Source organism: Hemicordylus capensis, chromosome 4 (genome assembly GCF_027244095.1).
Source record: "Hemicordylus capensis ecotype Gifberg chromosome 4, rHemCap1.1.pri, whole genome shotgun sequence".
Taxonomy (NCBI): domain Eukaryota; kingdom Metazoa; phylum Chordata; class Lepidosauria; order Squamata; family Cordylidae; genus Hemicordylus; species Hemicordylus capensis.
In genome coordinates this window covers 123,890,471-123,911,421 of record NC_069660.1, presented here as the reverse complement: position 1 = coordinate 123,911,421, position 20,951 = coordinate 123,890,471, and the positions used below count along the sequence as shown (strand labels likewise).

Sequence of the window (20,951 nt, the reverse complement as noted above, 5' to 3'; positions counted from 1 at the left end):
TGAGAGAACTGGATCATATTGAATGTATGTATCTTGGCCTGGGAACACAGGATAGAGTGGGGATTCTGTTGGTGTACCGAGCACCCTGCTGCCCAGTGGAGTCTGTAACTGAGCTGATTGTTTGCGGAGTTGGTGTTAGTCAAGGCTTTTGGTGTTGGGTGACTTCAATGCTCACTTTGGGGCTGGCTTGTCTGGTGTAGCTCAAGAGTTCATAGCAGCCATGACAACTATGGGCCTATCCCAATTGGTCACAGGGCCAACACACACTGCTGGTAACACTCTTGATTTGGTCTTTTGCTCAAATCATGGTGGTGCTCCATGGGTGGAGACGCCTGGAATGTTTCCATTGTCATGGATGAACCACTATCTGGATAAGGTTGGTTTTGTGGCCACAATCCACCTCTTCAGGGGTGCAGGACCTATTAGGATGGTCCTCCCAAGAAGGTTATTGGAGCCTATAGGATTCCAAGAGGCCTTGGAGGGTTTTAGAGTTTGTTCTGCCAGTGATTCTGTTGATGCTGTGATGGAGACCTGGAATAATAAGCAGTTACTTACTAGGGCAGACACTATCGCCCGTAAGCGTCCTCTCCATTCTGCTTCAAAATTGGCTCTGTGGTATACTGAACAGTTACAGGAGCTGTAGCAGCAAGGAAGAAGACTAGAGCATAAGTGAAGGAAGACTCAACTTGAATCCAATAACACACAACATAAAGCACACCTGAAGGCTTATTCTGTGGCAATTCGTGCAGCAAAGAAGCAATTCTGTTCTACAAGTATTGCATCCAAAAGTTTGCATCCAGAGGAGTTCAGAGTTGTGAGGGGATTGACTCGGGTTCCCTCCTCTCTGAACTTAGATTTGGATTTTTCATGATCCAGCTGTGATGCTTTTAACAAATTCTTTGTGGATAAAATCTCTCATGTTCAAGCTGACTTGGACTCCACATTTATAGCAGGGTCAGTTGCAGAGGTGTCCAGTAACTCCTCTGGATCATTTTCAATTTGTGACTCCTGAGGATGTGAACAAACTCCTTGGAGGTGTTTGGCCTACCACTTGTTCTTTGGATCCATGGCTTTTAACATCTAGCAGGGAGGCTGTTAGAGGTGGCCTAGTTGACATAATAAATGCCTCACTGAGAAAGGGCAGAATGCCTCCATGTTTGAAGGAGGCAGTTGTGAGACCTTTACTTAAGAAGCCTGCCTTTGAGCCCTCTGTGATGGATAATGATAGGCCAGTCTCTGACCTTCCTTGGGTGGGCAAGGTAATTGAGAGGGTGGTGGCTGATCAACTCCAGGTAGTTCTGGAAGATACTGATGATCTAGATCCATTTCAAACTGGTATTTGAGCAGGCTATGGGTGAAGACAGCCTTGGTCAGCCTGATGGATGATCTCTACCAAGTAATGGACAGAGGGAGTGTGACTCTGTTGGTTCTTTTGGACTTTTCTGTGGCTTTTGATACTATCGACCATGGTATCCTTCTGTATCATTTGGGGGATTTGGGAATAGGTGGTACTGCTTTGCAGTGGTTCCACTCCTATTTCTCAGGTAGGTTCCAGATGGTGTCACTCGAAGATAGTTGCTCTCTGAAACAAGAGCCATTGTGTGGTGTCTGAGGACTCCATCCTATCTCTGATCCTTTTTAACATCTACATGAAACCGCTGGGTGAGATCATCAGGAGATTTGGAGCACGGTGTTATCAATATGCTGATGACACCCAAATCTATTTCTACATGACATCATCATCAGGGAATGGCATAACCTCTCTAAATGCCTGCCTACAGGCAGTAATGGACTGGTAAAGGGTCATACTTTGAGGAACATGATAGATCTTCCTGTTCTGGATGGGGTTGCACTCCCCTCAAAGGAATAGTTTGGGAGTGCTTCTGGGCCCAGGCCTCACTCTGGTTCCTTAGGTTGAGATTATGGCTAGGACACTTACTATCAACTTTGGTTGATATGACAGCTGCGTCTTTTCCATGAAGGTAATGATCTCAGAACTGTGGTGCACTCTCTGGTAACATCTAGGCTTGACTACTGCAATGTGCTCTACGTAGGTCTGCCTTTGTATGTAGTTTTGAAACTTCAGTTGGTCCAAAATACAGCGGCCAGATTGGTCTCTGGGGTTTCTCAGAGAGACCATATTATGCATGTCTTGAAACATTTGCATTAGCTGCCAATAGGTTTCCAGGCAAAATACAAAGGGCTGGTAATTACCTTTAAAGCCCTAAATGACTTAGGACTGGGTTACCTGGAAGAGTGCCTTCTTCTGCATGATCCCCACCACATGCTAAGGTTATCAAGAGAGGTCCATCTCCAGATGCCACCAGCTTGTCTGGCGGTGACTCGGGAGCAGGCCTTCTCTCTAGTCACTCCTGGGCTGTGGAATGTGCTCCCTATAGACATTCATGGCTTAACATCTTTATCAGCCTTTAAAAGATCCCTTAAGATGCATTTTTTTTTAGCTTGGCTTTTAGTAGTTTAAAATTGTTTTAAATTGCTGCTGTTTTAACAGTTTGTTTTATTTTGTCTTTATTGCTGTGAATCAACTGCCTAGACCTTGGAGTCGGGTGATATATTAACTAACTAACTAAATAAATAAAATAAAATAAAATAAAGTGTTCTTTCTGCAAAGGTGAGCAATTAAAACACTGGGATGTTTGCTACAGGTTTTATTTGTTTGTTTGTTTGTTTGATTGATTGATTGATTTGTATACTGCCCTTCCAAAATGGCTCAGGGCCATGTATTTATGTATTTATTTTTCTATTTATACACCATTTCACATTAAAATAATCTCAAAGTAGTTTACAATATAATTAAAACAATGCATAATTAATATACAAAGGTACAGATTATCTCAAAGCAGTTTACAATAATTAAGATAATACATAATTAAATACAAAAGTACAGATAATATACATATAAAAATAAAATCTCTATTTAAAAATTTAAAAACCCATTAAAAATAATAATACATAGAACACAAAGAAGCAGCAGTAAAAACAATACATTCATTCAAAAGCCTGGCTGAAGAGCCACGTCTTTACTTTCCCCCTAAAAACTGTGAAGGAGACTGAGGAGGGGATGTCTGCTGGGAGAGCATTCCAAAGCCTGGGGGCAATGACTGAGAAGGCCCTGTCCTGTGTGCTCAACAACCAAGCCTCTCTCACTGTCGGCGTGCGAAGCACAGCCCCCTCCGATGATCTTGTCAAGTGGGGGCAGGCGATCCTTCAGATATCCAGGGACCAAACCTTTAATGGGCTTTAATGGCCAAAACCAGCACCTTGTATTGGACCCGGAAACAAACTGGTAGCCAGTGCAGCTCTTTCAGAATGGGTATATTTATACTGTGCAGAATGAAAATGGATGCCACCTTAACTAAATGTTTTGTTACTTTTTCTATAGAAACTGGGCGACTGATGGCTTGGTATTATATTACATTTGACACCATGAAAAAGTGCTTCATGATTAATGGAAAAGAGACTTTATCTGAACTGGTAATTTTATTATTCAAATATAGTAAGAAAATAAATAAACAAACTAACCAGCTGCTGTTTCTTAAAATCTTATTTTTACACAACTTTATTTGAATTACATAGATTATTGGTTACTTTATATACAAATTTCAATCCATTAATAATGCTACATTATAATATTTTATACAAATTCTTGCTGCCATTTGTCAGATTGATGGAACTTCCTGTCATAGCACTTCCTACCCAAACTCCTTAAAATAATGATAATATAGGTTCTAACCTATATTGCTCACTCATTTTGGTCTATATATGGCATATATATGACCCATGTATCAAACGAGTTAGTTCACATGTAACACCAAAACATGCTTAGGTGACCAAGCCTCCCTCTTTGCCCATCCCTTGTCTCCTCCCCTCATGCAGTTTGCTTAATTACTTCCTGATTTGTGAAAAACTCCAGTTTGCTTTTACATCTGGCAAATTATGATTTGAATTTACTCTGCAAACTAGGTTTTGATCCTGATTTTTTGTAGCCAAAGTGAGTGATTAAGTGCCGTCAAGTTGGTGTCGACTCTTAGCGAACACATAGATATGTTCTGTCCAGGATGTTCTGTCTTCAGCTTGGCTTTTAAGGTCTCTCAGTGGTGCATTCACTGCTTTCGTAACTGAGTCCATCCACCTTGTTGCTGGTCATCTTCTTCTTCTCTTTCCTTCAACTTTCCCCAGCATTATGGACTTCTTAAGGGAACTTGGTCTTTGCATAATGTGTCCAAAGAATGATAATTTAAGCCTGGTCACTTGTGCCTCGAGTGAAAGTTCTGGATTGATTTGTTCTATGATCAATTTGTTTGTTTTCCTGGCTCTCCATGGTATCCTCAAAAGTCTTCTCCAGCACCAAAGTTCAAAAGCATCAATACTTTTTCTACCTTGCTCCTTCAGACAAAAACAACAATTCAATTTCTATACCGCCCTTCCAAAAATGGCTCAGGGCGGTTTACACAGAGAAATAACAAACAAATAAGATGGAACCCTGTCCCCAAAGGGCTCACATTCTAAAAAGAAACATAAGATAGACACCAGCAACAGTCACTGGAAGTACTGTGCTGGGGGTGGATGGGGCCAGTTACTCTCCCCCTGCTAAATAAAGAGAATCACCACAGTAAAAGGTGCCTCTTTGCCCAGTTAGCAGGGGGCATTATATATCATATCCCAAAAGGCCTTTGCCTTCCCACAAGACCACCACATATGAAAAAAAGTTCCTTCACAATGTCTACATTTCCAACATTTGTTTGGAACATTTTTATACATTAATGCTAGTTTTTTGGGTGTCAAATACCACCTGTACATCATCTTATAATAATTTTCTTTTAAAGTATAATATGCAGTGAACTTTAAATCCATTTTCCATAATTTTCCCAACCTGCCATATCTATATTATGACCTACATATTGAGCCCATTTTATCATAGTCGTTTTAACCACTTCATCTCTTGTCTCCTCCAAAAGCAACAGCTTATACATCTTAGAAACTAATTTTTCATCGTTTTCACACAGCTCCTTCTCAAAACTCAACATTTGATCCTCAAATCCAACTTTAAGATCCTTCTTATAGATTTCATTTAACTGATGGTACTGAAACCAGTTACTAACCAGATTTTGTACTTCGATTAGGTTTTTTAATTTACAGCCCTTTTCTTGGAAACATAACAAATCCCTATAGGTACCCCATTCAGATTGCATATTTGTCTCTTTACGTGCTAAAGCTTCAATCGGGGATAACCATAATGGAGTTTTAGATTCCAACCATTTTTTATATTTTACCCACACTCCCATTAGACTCCTTCTTACATAATGATTAAGAAAATATTTATGCACTTTACTTTTATCGTACCACAGATATGAATGCCATCCAAACCTTCTATCGAATCCTTCCAGATCAAGTATTCTGGGATTTCATAATGTTATCCATTCTTTTAACCACGTCAAACAAACAGCATCAAAATACAACCTTAAATCAGGCAGGGTAAGACCACCTCTTTCTTTAGCATTGGTTAAATTTTTAAATTTAATTCTTGGTCTTTTCCCTTGCCAAACAAATTTGGTTATGTCCTTTTGCCATTGCTTGAAACAAGTTAACCTGTTAATTATAGGAATAGTCTGAAAAAGAAACAACATTTTAGGTAAAACATTCATCTTCACAACTGAAATTCTTCCCATTAAAGAATTTCATTCTAGTCCATCTTTGCAAGGTGGTTTTTACTGTATTCCATATTTTGATATAATTATTTGAAAACAACAAAGAGTTTTTGTTTGTCAACCAGACGCCCAAATATTTAATTTTCTTCTCCACTTTTAGTTCACTTATTTCAAAAAATCTATCATTAGATTTCTGGTCCATATTTTTTGTCATCACCTTCATTTTAGTCTTATTTATATAAAACCCGGCCAGTTGGCCAAATTGTTGTATTTTTTGCAAAAGTCTTCCGAACTTCTCTAATGGATTTTCTAGAAAAAACACCACATCATCCGCAAAGGCTCTAAGTTTATACTCCTGTTTCCCAACTTTTGGGCCTTGTATTTGATCATCTTCTCTAATATTTCTACAAAGCACTTCCAGTACTAATATAAAAAGTAATGGGGAAAGTGGACAGCCTTGTCCAGTTCTTTTTTGTATTTTACAATTATCTGATAGTTCCCCATTTATAATAATTTTAGCATATTGCTCTGAGTATATGGTCTTAATAGCCCTAATAAAATTATTACCAACTCCCATTACATCCAGTAGCCTCCACATAAACTGCCAGGAGACATTATTAAATGATTTCTCTGCATCCAGAAAGATCATAGCTATCTGTTTATCATTGTGTTTTTCATAATACTCCAATACATTCAGAACTGTTCTCACATTATCTCTTAATTGCTGTTTTGGCAAAAAGCCTGCTTGATCTTCATAAATAAAAAGTCTTAATAAATTTAAAGTCTTAATGAGCCCCTGGTGGCGCAGTGGTAAAACTGCCGCCCTGTAACCAGAAGGTTACAAGTTCGATCCTGACCAGGGGCTCAAGGTTGACTCAGCCTTCCATCCTTCCGTGGTCGGTAAAATGAGTACCCAGAATGTTGGGGGCAATATGCTAAAATCATTGTAAACCACTTAGAGAGTTCCGGCTATAGAGCGGTATATAAATGTAAGTGCTATTGCTATTGCTAATACAACCTTCATTCTCCTTGCCAAAATGGCAGCAAAAAGTTTATAATCATTATTTAAGAGTGAGATTGGCCTGTAGTTCTTGACTTGCATTAAATCTTGATCAGGTTTTGGAATTACTGCAATATTGGCATACATCCAAGACTCTGGCATAATTCCTCTTTGCAAAATATCATTCATCATCCATAGTTCCTCTGGTTCCCTATCAATGAGGTTCAGAACTTCAAAGTAGTTCCTGATGTTCTCCTTGAAAACAGTGTGTACATTCTCAAGATCATTTCATGGAAAATGGATAGCTTTGTTTTTCCACTTTAGCTTGACTTGGAAATTGTACATGAGCAGTTTGTGATCTGTTCCACAATCAGCCCCCAGCCACGTTTTTGCTGTTATAACTGAGCTCTTCTACCTCCTTGCACCAATAATGTAATCAATTTTATTTCTGTGTACTCCATATGGTGATGTCCATGTGTATAGCCTCTGCTTTGGTTGTTTGAATAATGTGTTAGCAATGAAGAAATCATTGACTTCATTTTCTCATCAACTTCCTCTTCTTCTGCATCAGTCGTTGGGGCATAGACTTGAAAAACTGTCATGTTAAAGGGTTGTCCATGAAATCTAATTGATATTAGTCAGTCACTGACCGCATTGTACCTAAGTACTGTTATCACTATATCCTTCCTGACTATGAAAGCAACTCCGTTCCTCCTTTGTTTCTCGGGTCCTGAGTAGTAAACGGTATGATTTGCTGACTGAAAGTGTCCTATTCCAGTCCATTTTAATTCACTGATGCCCAAGATGTCAATCAGTAGTCGATTCATTTTATCTTTCACTGTGTCGAGCTTTCCCATATTCATGCTTCTTACGTTCCACGTTCCCATTGTAATTCTGTCTTTGCAGCTTTGGATTTTCTTTTCTTGCACGGCAACATCAGCTGCTAGACGTCCAAAAGGCTTTAATCTAACCATGTCATAAACACCATCAATACTCTGAGAGACCCTCAGCTCTTCCTCAGTAGCATGTTGAGTACCATCCAACCTGAGGGGCCCATCATCAAGCACTACATTGACAATCATTCTATTTTGTCTATCCATGTGGTTTTCTTGGTAAAATACAGGAGTGGTTTACCATTGCCTTCTCCCACGCAGTATGGAATGATGCCTTTGTCATTGTCACTGAAGTGATCATCTGCCTCCAGCACCTTCCTATATTGCTGCTGCTCAATATAGGTGCCTGCTTGCTTTAGCAGGGCAGCTATGATGACCTTCATGCTTTGGGTGACCCTGCTGGGATATATCTCCTGGCGTTCTTTGCTCATCCCTCCCAGGAACACACACACACACACACACACCATCACAATGAGGCAGCATAGCAGGACTTGGGGGCGGAGTGTAGGCAAAATATTGCCCTTCAATTCTTGAAAAGTAGATTATCTCCTGATGTTAATGAGTAGATGATGGAGATGGTAATCTTAGTGGTCAGGTGCATTTCTTGATTTGTTTTTAGCCTACTTTCCAAGTAAGCTTATGAGATAACCCGACATTCGGTCTGTGTGTGTGTCCCCACGATTAACTTTGCAATGTCTGGACCAATATGAACCAAATTTGCTACAGCTGTAGGGACACATCAGTGGTGTAGTTTGTAACGATGTCATCCACCACAGTTTAAGATGGCAGACGCATTAATATTTGAGGTGCAAGTGCGCTAACTTGTAGGTCCTCTGTATGAACCAAATTTGCTACAGTTGTAGTGACACATAGGGACACTGCAATGATGTAGTTTGTAATGATGTCATCCACTCCAATTCAAGATGGCAGATGCATGAACATTTGGGATGCAAGTGGGCTAACTTGTGGACTGTCTAACCAATTTGTCCCAAATTTGGTAATTGTACCGAGTGACACATAGGGATGGCTCAATGGCGTAGTTTGTGATGATGTCATCCACCCCAATTCATTATGGTGGATGCATGGATGTTTGAGGTGCAAATGGGCTAACATGAACTGTCTAACCGATTTGGACCAAATTTAGTCCAGTTCTAGGGATAGTGAAAGGAAAGTAGGCAGATTAGTTCTTACCAGAACAACTTGTTTTCCAATATGATCAGAAATAAACAAGTTTGGGTTTACATTTATTTTCAATTGTGTTGAATACTTGTCTTAAATTATTTTTATTTCAGGCACATTTTTCTGTACATGTGTTTTTTTAAATTATATATTTAAAATAAGAAAAGAGCAGATTGTTATAAAATAAAATTAAAACAATTAGAGAAGTCTTAAATGAGAGAATTTAAAATTAATGCAAGACTTTATTATAGGTAATGTTGATATCCAGCTGCAATGAATTTTCAGACATCAAGTTAAGAACAAATGAGAAAAAAATACTGAATACTTTGAATAAAGACAAGAACAAGATAAGCATAAGGTGCAAGATGAAATATCAAATTATTCTAAACTAAACTGTAATTTAGTTAAGTTGCTGCCCAGAACAGAGTTACAAGTGTCTATCATCTGTTTTAGAAATATATCTAGTTAGGCACGTGTCATATAAGAGATGTAAATGAAGCTCCACATGTTCAGAAGCCCTTGGCTCACTGCAGCGACTATTGGTTCTGACAGATACTTTAGTCAGCTGGAGAATGCCATTCCAACTTTGTTCCTCCCTCACCCTCAAGCAGTGCGGAAATTCTACTTGGGTAACCAAAGACATTACTGATGCTGTGATTTCTTGTATCTCTCTAGTGGTGTAACAAGTACTCCTGTGTGTGCTGAAGACTAAACAAGTGGGTGGGCTCTGACAAGAAGAGGGCTCTGCAGCTGATTGTACCACCTGTCAGAACCAATAGTGGCTATAGCCAGTTGGAGTTTTTCCTACTATTAGGAGGCGCTTTTTAAGCCTTTGGGGCCTTCACTTCAATGAAACCCCCTTCCAAGTACACAAAATTAAGATACCTCTACACCACTTGTAATCTGCCAAGGCAAACGTAGCTCACCAGCCATATATTGGTGACTACCAGGTGCTTGATAGCCCCATTGTTTTTATTATTGAATCTTTGGTAAATGGCTGGACGGCTGCATTAGCTTTGTGAATCACCAGTTCTTCAGACCAAGTGCAATGGTAACTTCAAATATGATGCAGCAAAACAGATATGTGTGCATGATCATTGCATGTGATAATCTACATTCACTTTGCTGATATTTCCTATACAATAGTGCTTTCTCTATAAGAAATTTTCAAGTTCAAAATCCTACATCTCCTAGTTTTTGTTTGGACTTCAGAGGATTTAACTGGCTTTACTGTTCTGGCCTAAGTGAATAAAAATCAGTGTGGTACATTTCATCTGCAGATATCCAATGGAAGGAAAGATAAAAACAAAAGAAATGAAAGTAAACTGGTAAGTCTTTTGCATCACTATATCTTTTTAACCTTGAAATTAAACAACTGACTGTTCCATTTAAGTCAGTGATAAATTCCTGGTAATTTCATTCTTGGAGAATCATTTATTGACACTCTAGCTTCTCTGGGTATTCTCTTGAATGTGAATGGTTTTCCCAGTAGTGCTCCTGACTATCATGTTAGTATTCTGATGATTTTGGTACTTTGAAGAATTTCTTATTTCTTTTTCAGCCTTGTTCAGGCACAGCTAGGATGTATTCCCATACAAGATTTCACATTGACACAAGAAATAGGGAAGATTTTCAGGAATGGCGTAAGACTTACAAAATGTATGGTAAAGTTATTGGTTTTGGATTCTTTGACAATAATCAGCATTATACGCATTTTCTGGTTTGATTTGATTGATTACATTCGCCCCCCCACCCACCCCCGCCTTGTTTTGTAGGGTTGTCTGAATTTTTGGCCTCCAATCAAAACAACTTTCTTGTATTATTAAATTCTTTGATTTTAGCGAAATGCTTCAGATGTCGACTGTGGGAAAACTCACTCTACGTATCTAAACAACTAGAAAAAATTGGTAGGTACTTCAATCAGCAGAAACAGGATACTTTTGTAACTGAGTTCACTATAAAGGTCTTTTTTCATACTTTTTGGGTAGGGCTGTGCACAAAACCGAGTTGCCTAGTTTGGTGTGAGTCTGGACTGGACTCAAACCGAACTGGGCATGTTCGATTTTGTGCACCTCGAAACCCCCTCCTAGTTTGGTTCAGATGGTTCATGAGTTTGTTTTTAAAATATTTATTTTTTAAAAACAGAAATAGAAATCACCGCCACCGCTTTTAGGGCTTCTCTGAGGAGGATCTCCAAAAGTTCCCCTTCCCCTTCCCGCTGGTCTCCATTATGTTCCAAATCACCCAGTTCAGGCAGTCTTCAGCCTGTTCTGGGCCTCGCCCCCATGGCGGCAGCCATTTTGGAGGCTGCTGCACATGCCCACTGGGCCTCTGCATGGCTGGCCACGCAGAGGCCCAATGGGCATCTGTGGCAGCTTCCAAAATGGCCATCACCATGGGGTGAGGCCTGGAACAGGCTGAATAATGCCCAAACTGGGCGATTTGGAATATAATGGAGGTCAGCAGGGGGAGGGGGATCTTCTGGAGACAACCCCCCGCCCCATGGCCTCAGAGAAGCTCCCAGAGTAGTGGCAGTGAGTTCTATTTCTGTTTTTAAACTCGTAAACCCACCCCCCGAACAGGGGGGGGTAAGTCTGATATTGAGCCATCGAACCAAACAGGTTCATTTCTGAACCTGTTCACACATCCCTATTTTGGGGTCCAAAGGGCCATATAAGAACTTCTGATACCCCATGACACTCCAAAAAACTAGTCCCAACGTTCAGGAGATTTTCCTGGTATTTTTCTGCCTCTCATCATAGTGCAGTGTTCCTTTAATAAGCTCTGTTGACCAGTCTAGTGACAGTTGGCTTATTCCGGCACCTGCTTTGAATGACCTGCATGCCAGCAGATTAGTTCATCATGCCAATTTGCTGCTTCTGCCAACACAACTTGCTCACCCACTATTTCCCTTTGGGCTTAATAATCCCTCCCGTTGCAGAGAGGGTGAGTGACTCCAGTCCTTTGTGACTCCTTCTTGCTACCTGTGTAGGACCAATGATGGAGGGATGGGAAAAGTGGCTGGGCTGGCTGAGCCACCCCAGTGCTGCAGGACCCAAGTTATTGTTAATCTGCTAATTCGCCCTTTTGCCAAAGTTGCCTAATCCAGCAAAGCTGGGTTTGCACACACTATGAAGTTTTCTTGATGTTGGCTATGGGAACTAAAAGAAGCCTATCAGCTTGCTTGAATCATTGTCTCCTATAGGCACACAAAATTTTTGGATTGTGTGAGCAACAGGCCAGGACAACCCTTCTCAGTTCACAAAATCTAATTATCTATTATTTGAGAATCATTGCTACAGTGTTTAATTTTTTTTAACTTATTGTGTTAGATGTTTTATTCTTTTAGATAACATAAGAGAGAATTATGATAGTGTTTTCAGATATACCTGTAGCTTGAGGGAAGATCTTTCTGTACCTTGTTGAAATGTATGTTTATATTTTATATTTGCTTGACCTAAATGAAAACAATTATAATTTATTAGAAAAGGCTATTAGTTTTCTTTTTAAACCCAATTAACACTGCTCAATTTTCAACAGGTATGTCATTGTCAAATGCAATGATGAATGCAGGTCTGACATCCTTTAAAAAAATAGAAGATACAAATGCAAGAGAACTTGAATTGGTATTTATTTTTGAATTTCCATATTTTGCAGTTTTACTAAAAGTATTAATCTACAACATTTATTCATGTGCTACTATGTACATCATTTTCACCCCTACAGCACTCAAACAGTCTCCTGGTTGCCCTAGGTGCCTGGAAAATTCATTTGGAAGGTCAAAATATTTGTCCAATATTTGATTTTCACCTTTAAAAGACATACATTCTTGGTTTGGGGGGCTTTTGTGGGAGTGTTGACAAGACAAAATCCTGAAGAAAGAGTTGCTTTGTTTCACCTCTGTAACATTTCTAAAATGCAATTTACACAGAGAAATGATGACACAAATGGGACATGGGCTAAAATGGGATGTGGGCAAAACAATAACAAGCAACTATCAGGTATTTGAGGCACCCAAGGAAGCTGGAGAGCCTCATCATGCCATCCCTAGCCAACAGTGGCAGTCTCAGCTGCTTGGCAACACAAAATGGTTGCACTGCCTGGAGGAAGATCACAATGCGTTGTGAGAGGGCAACAAAAGAGTACCAGTAAAAATCTTGCTCGCTGATGATCCCAAGACCATAATTTATGGTTAATGATGGAACAAGGGGAGCACACCAAGCTCAAACAAACCCTGGGCCACCCCCAACACTAGGACAGTGTCTGTTTGCCACCTAAAGTGCAAGCAACTCTGAGTTTCACAGTGCTAACGTAAGCCTGACCCCTCCCCCACAAAGCAGATAACTACATCCTATCAGGCTCAGAATGCTCAACCTGGAAGGCATACTGCTTAATAAAAACTCCCCCCTACCAAGATAAAATCTTAGCAAGTTCACCATTGATTTTTTTGTGTGCTCTATACATCTTGTGCCCAAGACTATCACAAACATAGCCATATTTCAACCAGCCTGATCTGAATCATTAGGCACAAAGTCAATACCACATTCAGATTTCTAACCTCTTGGACTGTAAATTTCAAGCTGGACATATGAGCCAGGTTCCCCAGGTGAACCAAGAGTAAATCCAGTTAATCCCTCTAGGGAAGAAAGGCCCTCTGTGACACAATATAACTACTCTACTGAATGTCCTTCCTGCAGGCCCAATAGATATATGCTCTGGGCCAGAAACCCAGATGCTGGTCCTCACAGGGCTTCGAAGCACACAATGATATCCCATGACCGATGATTCAAATGGTAGAAGAATCTGGTTTAATAGGAGCATCTAGGAAACAAAGATACTCAATCAATATGAGAGAAAACCTACCTAAAACAGAACTAAAAACCAGTAAAAGTAGGCATGCAAGGAGTCAAGGCAAAAAAGGAAGTGGGGGGTATACATTGACAGGACAAGCCTGACATCCAGGAGGTCTTGCAGCAGATCAAGGAACAGTTGATTGCCTGAAATGATGGGAGTCAAGGACTCGGATGAACCATGCAGGGTGAGCCACTGCTCTGCATGGAAAGAAACTTTATACCTGCGGTCCAGACCGGGATCCACACCAAAGCTGAAACAAACAGAGAATGAGGAAAAGAAATCGTTAACTTCAGTATCCGAGAAGGGCAAACCTGGAATAAAATGTGACACTACCAAAGCCTCCAAACGGGATAACCACAACAATATCCCCAATACCAGCCCTGAGAGTAAAAATTCCAAGGCCCCAGTCCACCAGCAGACGTTGGCTATAAAGGCCCAGCTGCCTCGTCCCTCCACAAGCCTAAGCAAGTGGGGGGGAATGCGGGGATGCAGGTGTGGGCAACAATAATCTGTATTCTGAATCACACTTCTAATATTTACAGGTAGATACAGTAGATCTAGAGCATGATCCATTGAACTCCATTAGGGTTCTGCGCCTGCGCAGAAGCCTCTCGGTGTGGAATGCCACAGCTCCTCATGGTGTTTCTGCCCTGTGCCACGTGACCACGTGGCTGCTATTTAAGGTGGGAAGAACACCAGTGTTCCAGTTCCTTTTTGACTGCCATAGCAATCAGTCACTCGGTTGCTGCAGCTCCTTATTCTCGGCTGGTGTAGGAGGTCACCCAACGTGGGATTACGTCCCTCCACATGCTCCAGAAGGCAGGAAGTAGAAATACTTGAAGATCCTTAAACCCCTGCATGTGGGCAGATCCCTTCAGTTCTACTTCCTGCCTTCACTCCAGAAGACACAACTCGCTAGCTCGCTTCTTGGTCCTTCTTTGTCACCTTGGTGGTCAGTTATCTCTGATCTTTTCTTCTAGGTATCACTCTTCTTCGTCTGTCCTTCCATTCATACCTGCATCTCCTTTAAAAAATAAAAAATAAAAATTTTTTTTACTTCATCGCTACAACTCTCCTCTGTGTTACCCCGCTTCTCTCCCCCGTCCTCCTGTCGCCGTCTTCTCTCGCCCCCACTCCCTCTCTGGAGTGGCCCTTTGACCGATGGCAAAAGAGAAGGGTGTGGGCCTGCTAGCTCGCAGAGAGCACTCAGCCATGCAACGGCTTTTCCCACCAAGCGGGCGAGACATCGCAAGATGATCAATCAAGATGGTGGCCGATAGAGGGAGCCTTGCTGGCGCCACTGGGCCACAGTGGCATTCCCGCAACACCGGAGGCCTGGGGCTGGATGCGACGGAGGGACCCTCACATGACCGCTCCCTGAAGGCCCCCTTACCCCCAAAGAAGAAAGCCAAGAAAAAGCGCCATTCTGACCGGGAGCGCTCGCCCGATACTCCCAGGCGCCGCGCGGCCGCTACGGCGCACGCGCACATGCCAGGACTCGCGGAGGAGGGGGCGGCCTCTCTCTCTCTGCCTCTTCTCTCCCCGGCGGCCGGACGCCCCGACGGCGAGACTCCGGGTGGGCCACACCGGGAACGACTGCACTCCTCAGCCCCAGACCTTGCCGAAGTGCTGGGAACGGAGTCAGAGCCGGCCGATGTAGAGCGGCAGCAAGGAGCGGAGGACCCGAATCCGGGCAACGTCGTCTCCACAGACACGGCGGTGAGACCGGGGCCAGTACGGGGGCACGGGGATGAGGAGGATCGGTCCCCTGCGGGAAGCCCCCCCGGCCCTATCCCTACCGGGCCAACAACCAGCAGGTTAGGAGGTGCCTGCAGCCCAGCGGCGATCAAGGCATGGATAGAGGAGGCGGTCCAGAGCTCCCTGCAGGCGGCTCTTAAGGATCGCTCGGGAACCAGGGGGCGAAAAAGGCCAGCTAATTCTCCACCCTCCTCCGAATCAGATGAGGAAGAGCCGTGGAGAAAAAGGCTCAGACAAGCGATGAGGGTGACCCCGTACCAAGGTCAGGGGGGGGACCCCGCTCATCAGAGGAATCGGGTGGGGAGTCCCCCAATGTTTTTCAACGCAGCAGGTCACTTGAGGACTCTGCTCAGGGGAACGGAGAGTCGGAGGCATCCTCATGTGAGGAGGGGGAACTCCCGGAAGAACAGGGGGCTGGCATACATAGTCAGCGCCTAGCCCTGCTCGAGGACGCACAGCCAGTGATTAACCAGGCGCTCCTGGCTTTGGGGCTGAAGCCTGCCACTCCAGTGGAGGATACCCCTCCCTCCAAGGGTGCGTTAGTACTGCCCCAGTCCAAGTCTGTGCAGTACAGGGCAGTTATGCCGGAGGGCTTTGTTAATTCAATTAAGGAAGAATGGTCAGCTATCTCCTCCTCGAAGAGGGCTTCAGCCTCGGCTAATAAACTCTACAATTTTGAGGAGGACACACTGAATTTGTTGAAGGTGCCGCTCACAGATGCGCCCTTCGGGGCCCTTCCCAGTGGCGTAGTAGTGCCCAAGGATGGGGACTCGATATTTAAGGATTCAGCGGATAGAAAGGCTGAAGCGGCTTTGCGCAGGGCACATGACGCATCGGCTCTGGCAATCAGGGCCGACACGACAGCCTCTCTAGTTTCCAGGGCCTCGGTGCTCTGGATTGACGAGCTCCTTAATGAACCGCCTGAAGACCCAGCACTCATGCGCCGTAAGCTTCTGCACTTACAGAAGGCCGCCGCCCTCGCGGCCGACGCAACCTTTGACAGTGTGCGCTTCTCAGCTCGGGCAATGAGCGCCAGTGTGTTGGCACGGCGGAACATCTGGTTGAAGTACTGGAAGGTCGACAATACTTCCAGGGCCAACTTGGCTGCTGTTCCTTATGTGGGTGGTAAGCTGTTTGGCGACGAGGCCCTCAAGGAAGTCTTAGTGGAGACTAAAGACAGGAGGAAGACGCTACCTGTGGCCATGCGCAAGGAGGATAAGGCCTTCGCCCGCAGATCCTTTCAACCTCCCAGAGCCTATCGCCCGCAATTCCGGCAGAGAGACTCTTTTCGCTCTTCCAGACCACAGTGGAACAGGTCCAGAGGACAAGGCAAACAATACTTCTCCTCTCAAAACCGCCAGTCCTTCACCGCTCAGTCACGGGGTCCCAAACAGCAGTCCTGACAATCAGGGCGGCAAAGTGGGGGCTCGTCTGTTGGACTTTTGGCACGTTTGGAAAGGGTCCATTTTGGATCTGTGGGTCCTTTCCATCGTAAGAGAGGGTTACAAGGTGGAACTGACCAGCTGCCCCGGGAACAGGTTCCTCCCCACCCCTATGTCAAGAAACCCCAAGAAGCACAAGGGGCTCCTTGCTGCAATACACCACTTGTTGGACATAGGGGCCATAGAGGAGGTACCTACCTCCCAGAGGGGTCGGGGAGTTTATTCAATAATATTCACGGTTCCAAAGAAAGACGGCTCAGCAAGAGCCGTGCTAAATCTTCGACCAGTCAACAAGTTTGTGGCAAAGAAAAAGTTCCGTATGGAGACACTGCGCACCATCTCGGAGGCACTTCAGGAGGGGGACTTCATGGCGTCCATCGATCTGCAAGATGCTTACCTCCATGTCCCGATTCATCAGCTCAGCCGCCCGCTTCTGAGGTTCTGCTACGGGGGCAGACACTTCCAATACCGGACTCTGCCGTTCGGCCTGTCATTGGCCCCCAGAGTTTTTACGAACGTGTTGAGTCCACTTGTGGCAGTGCTCCGCACCGAGGGTGTTCATCTTTATTGCTACCTCGACGACTTGCTTCTTCGAGCGAAGACGGCGGTAGCAGTGGAAGCAGCACTGGCCAAGACAAGGTCACTTCTGGAGGCTCATGGCTTCCTGGTCAACGTGGGCAAGAGCCACTTGGTACCGGCGGTGCGTCTCTGTCACCTGGGCGTGATCATAGACATCTCAGTTTGCAGACTGTTCCTGCCTCCGGACAGGATGGAGGTCCTCACCTCTCTAGCCGGCACGGCATTGAGGCACCCGTTGGTCAGTCTTTTAAAGCTGGCACGCCTTCTCGGCCTAATGGTGGCAGCCATGGACTCCGTGCCTTGGGCGAGATTCCATCTTCGGCAGCTCCAATGGGCCTTACTACCCTTCCAACACCAAATCACGCTGAAGCGCGACAAGATGGTTCGCCTGTCAGGGAAGGTGAAGGAGTCAATTGTATGGTGGACAGCTCGCAAGAACTTGGACAAGGGCTGGTTGTTCGTGGAACCAAAACGCATCCTGGTAGCAACGGATGCCAGCCTCTCGGGGTGGGGGGCTCATTGTTTAAACAAGTCAGCCCAAGGGCTGTGGTCGCCAGCGGAGGCACACCACAGTATCAATTGGCTGGAGTTGAGAGCAGTGTATCTAGCTCTGTTGGCGTTCTTTCCGCTGGTCGAGGGAAGGAATGTCCTCGTGTGCACGGACAACATCTCCACCAAGGCGTATATAAACAGGCAAGGAGGGACGAGGTCCAAGTCCCTTCATTTCCAGGCCGTGGAACTATTATCATGGGCAGAGCAGCATCTCCTCTCGATCCTGGCACACCATGTGAGCGGCGCGTCCAACACCCAGGCGGATTGGCTAAGCCGCCAGGTCATCCAGCCTGCGGAGTGGGGTCTCCACCCGGGGGTGTTCCAGTGGATAACAGGCAGACTGGGAACTCCACAGATAGATCTTTTCGCCTCACGGGAGAACTCCAAACTGCAAAGGTTCTATTCGCGGTTTCCAACAGAGGGGGCAGAAGCGACGGATGCTCTGGCGGTGCAGTGGCCTCCGGGTCTTCTCTACACGTTTCCTCCAGTTCCATTACTGTCACGGTGTCTGAGGAAACTGAGACATTCGAGGGCCTCCCTGCTTCTGATTGCCCCGTTTTGGCCGCGGAGGCCCTGGTTCTCGGAAATTGTGGAACTGGCAGTGGAGGGTCCGGTGAGGCTCCCGCTTCATCCGGATCTTCTGCAACAGGGTCCCGTAGTACACCCGGATCCGGAATGGTTGCAGTTGACCGCTTGGAAGTTGAGAGGGCTCTCTTGAGGAAGGAACACCTGTCGGAAAGGGTCGTCGAGACGATTCTCGCTTCCCGAAAAGAGTCGACTAATAAGATCTACCAGTCCACCTGGTGGAGTTTCCTGAGGTGGGCAGCTCGTCATTCGCTGCGACCCAGACGTTGTAAGCTGAGGGAGTTATTAGAGTTTCTCCAGGAGGGGCTCTCCATGGGACTGAAGCCGAACACGCTAAAGAGACAGGCCGCCTGTTTAGTTCAAATGCTGTTCCCTCATCACCGCTCTTTTCAGGCGCGGCACCCTTTGTTGAGGAAATTTCTTCGAGGAGCCACCCAGCCATCTTCTCCCGTGTGCCACCGTTTTCCTACGTGGGACTTGCACGTCGTTCTCCGGGGGCTGCAATTCCCCCTCTTCGAGCCTCTTCGCTCCATTCCTCTTCAGTTGCTCTCATGGAAAGTGGCCTTCCTGATCGCTATCACATCAGCCAGAAGAGTGTCAGAGCTGCAGGCACTTTCAGTGAAAAGCAATTTGTGTATCTTTTCAAGGGACTCTATGAGATTGATACCGGACCCGTCATTCTCACCTAAGGTGAATTCCTTCTTTCATAGAGCGGCTGATATTTATCTACCATCATTTTGTCCTGAGCCACGTCATCCTTCGGAGAGGGAGTGGCATTGTTTGGATGTTCGCCGGGCCCTGAAGACCTACATTGAAAGAACGAAGGAGTTCTGTAAGTCCGACGTCCTGTTTGTGGCTTTCAAGGAGTCCAAGCGCGGCACGAAGGTGTCGGCGGCTATTCTTGCAAGGTGGGTCAGGTCTTGCATTATGGAGTCCTATAGGGCGCAGAGCTTGCTGCTCCCAAGTCACGTCACAGCTCATTCAACTAGGTCGGCAGCAACATCGGCTGCACTATCTTCACAGGCATCTCTGGAAGAGATCTGTAAGGCGGCGACCTGGGCTACACCGTTTACCTTCTCAAGGCACTATAAGTTGGATGAGCACGAGGCGGCCAGAGCGGCTTTCGGTCGGAGGGTACTCCAGAGGGTCTTTCTGGGTCGTTAGATCCAGTATACTTCTCCTTTTCTGTCCCGCCCGTGGTCTAAGCTGTGGTATGTCCCACGTTGGGTGACCTCCTACACCAGCCGAGAAAGGTACGTTGGTACTCACCGTGAAGGTGTCTTCTGGCTGGTGTAGAAGAGGTCACCCAAGGCCCACCCGGGTTGCTTCTTTTTGCTTTGTTTTATGCTGGATCTATGTATGTTGGGTGGCATTGGGCCTGTGTTTTTGCCCACAGGTTGGCTACCTCTTCATTTACTTACCTTGGCAATTGTCATGTGGTTTGTGCTTGTTCTTGTTTTATTGATGTTTTATCTGAAGCTTGAGCTATTGTAGATACTGAAGGGATCCGCCCACATGCAGGGGTTTAAGGATCTTCAAGTATTTCTACTTCCTGCCTTCTGGAGCATGTGGAGGGATGTAATCCCACATTGGGTGACCTCTTCTACACCAGCCAGAAGACACCTTCACGGTGAGTACCAATGTACCTTTCTGGTTCTTCTCTCTCTGACAAGTTCTAAAAAAAGGTGGGGGCTGATTTTTCTGGTACTTCAACCTACAGACTTTGACTGATTATTATTATGAATTCCCCTTTTAAAAAAAGTAGATAATTAAGAAAACCTTCAAATGCTGTTCAGAATGTAAGGCAAAATTGCTCTCTCAGGACATGCATGATTTATATTTAATTTGCCTTGAGGAGGGGCATAACACTGCGACATGCAGGATATGCCTGTCATTTTCTAAACAAACAAGATGCAATGATAACATGTGACCTTGTACAACCATGCGCTTGGTCCCCCCACTCCATCAACATCTATGAAAGGGGCGGCCGCTTGTTCTAAATCCCCTGCCCCGAGGACTGAAGCCCTTGCTTGGTCTAAATCCTTGGCATCCTCATTTAAATTGCCTCACCCTCCAATGAAAAAACTGAGAGAAAAAGAACCTGAGGATGTGTCCTGTGAGCCTGCAAAAAAGAAGCAGAGGACATCGAGACCAGAGTGGACTCTGTCACCATCAGATCTCCAAGATGTAATCATCACCTTGGTGTTGAGGCCTTCAACCCCAAGATCTCCAGCTTCAGTATTCTCAATGACTTCAGAACATCCACCGAGACTGAGATATCAGTGGACCGCCAAGAATTTTCAACACCGACAGTGTCTGTATTGACACCATTCCATCATACTATGACATCGGGACCATTGGTACCGAGACCTCCAACATCCGTCTTGCAGACTACGATGCTGAAGATGTCGATGCCTAATCCATCAGCAGGGGATTCTGC

At 44.8% G+C, this 20,951-nt stretch overlaps 1 protein-coding gene across 13 annotated transcripts in view; it reads left to right on the top strand.

The window, feature by feature from the left end:
- The window catches only part of HFM1 (helicase for meiosis 1), a 151,710-nt gene that overhangs the window by 67,347 nt on the left and 63,412 nt on the right, over window positions 1-20,951 (top strand). For all 13 annotated transcript variants that reach the window (XM_053243306.1, XM_053243303.1, XM_053243304.1 and 10 more), the window contains 6 exons: window positions 3,404-3,495; window positions 8,993-9,099; window positions 10,022-10,069; window positions 10,303-10,400; window positions 10,517-10,648; window positions 12,282-12,367. In XM_053243306.1, the coding sequence (XP_053099281.1) occupies window positions 3,404-3,495; window positions 8,993-9,099; window positions 10,022-10,069; window positions 10,303-10,400; window positions 10,517-10,648; window positions 12,282-12,367 (563 nt within the window). The remainder of the gene's footprint in view (window positions 1-3,403; window positions 3,496-8,992; window positions 9,100-10,021; window positions 10,070-10,302; window positions 10,401-10,516; window positions 10,649-12,281; window positions 12,368-20,951) is intronic.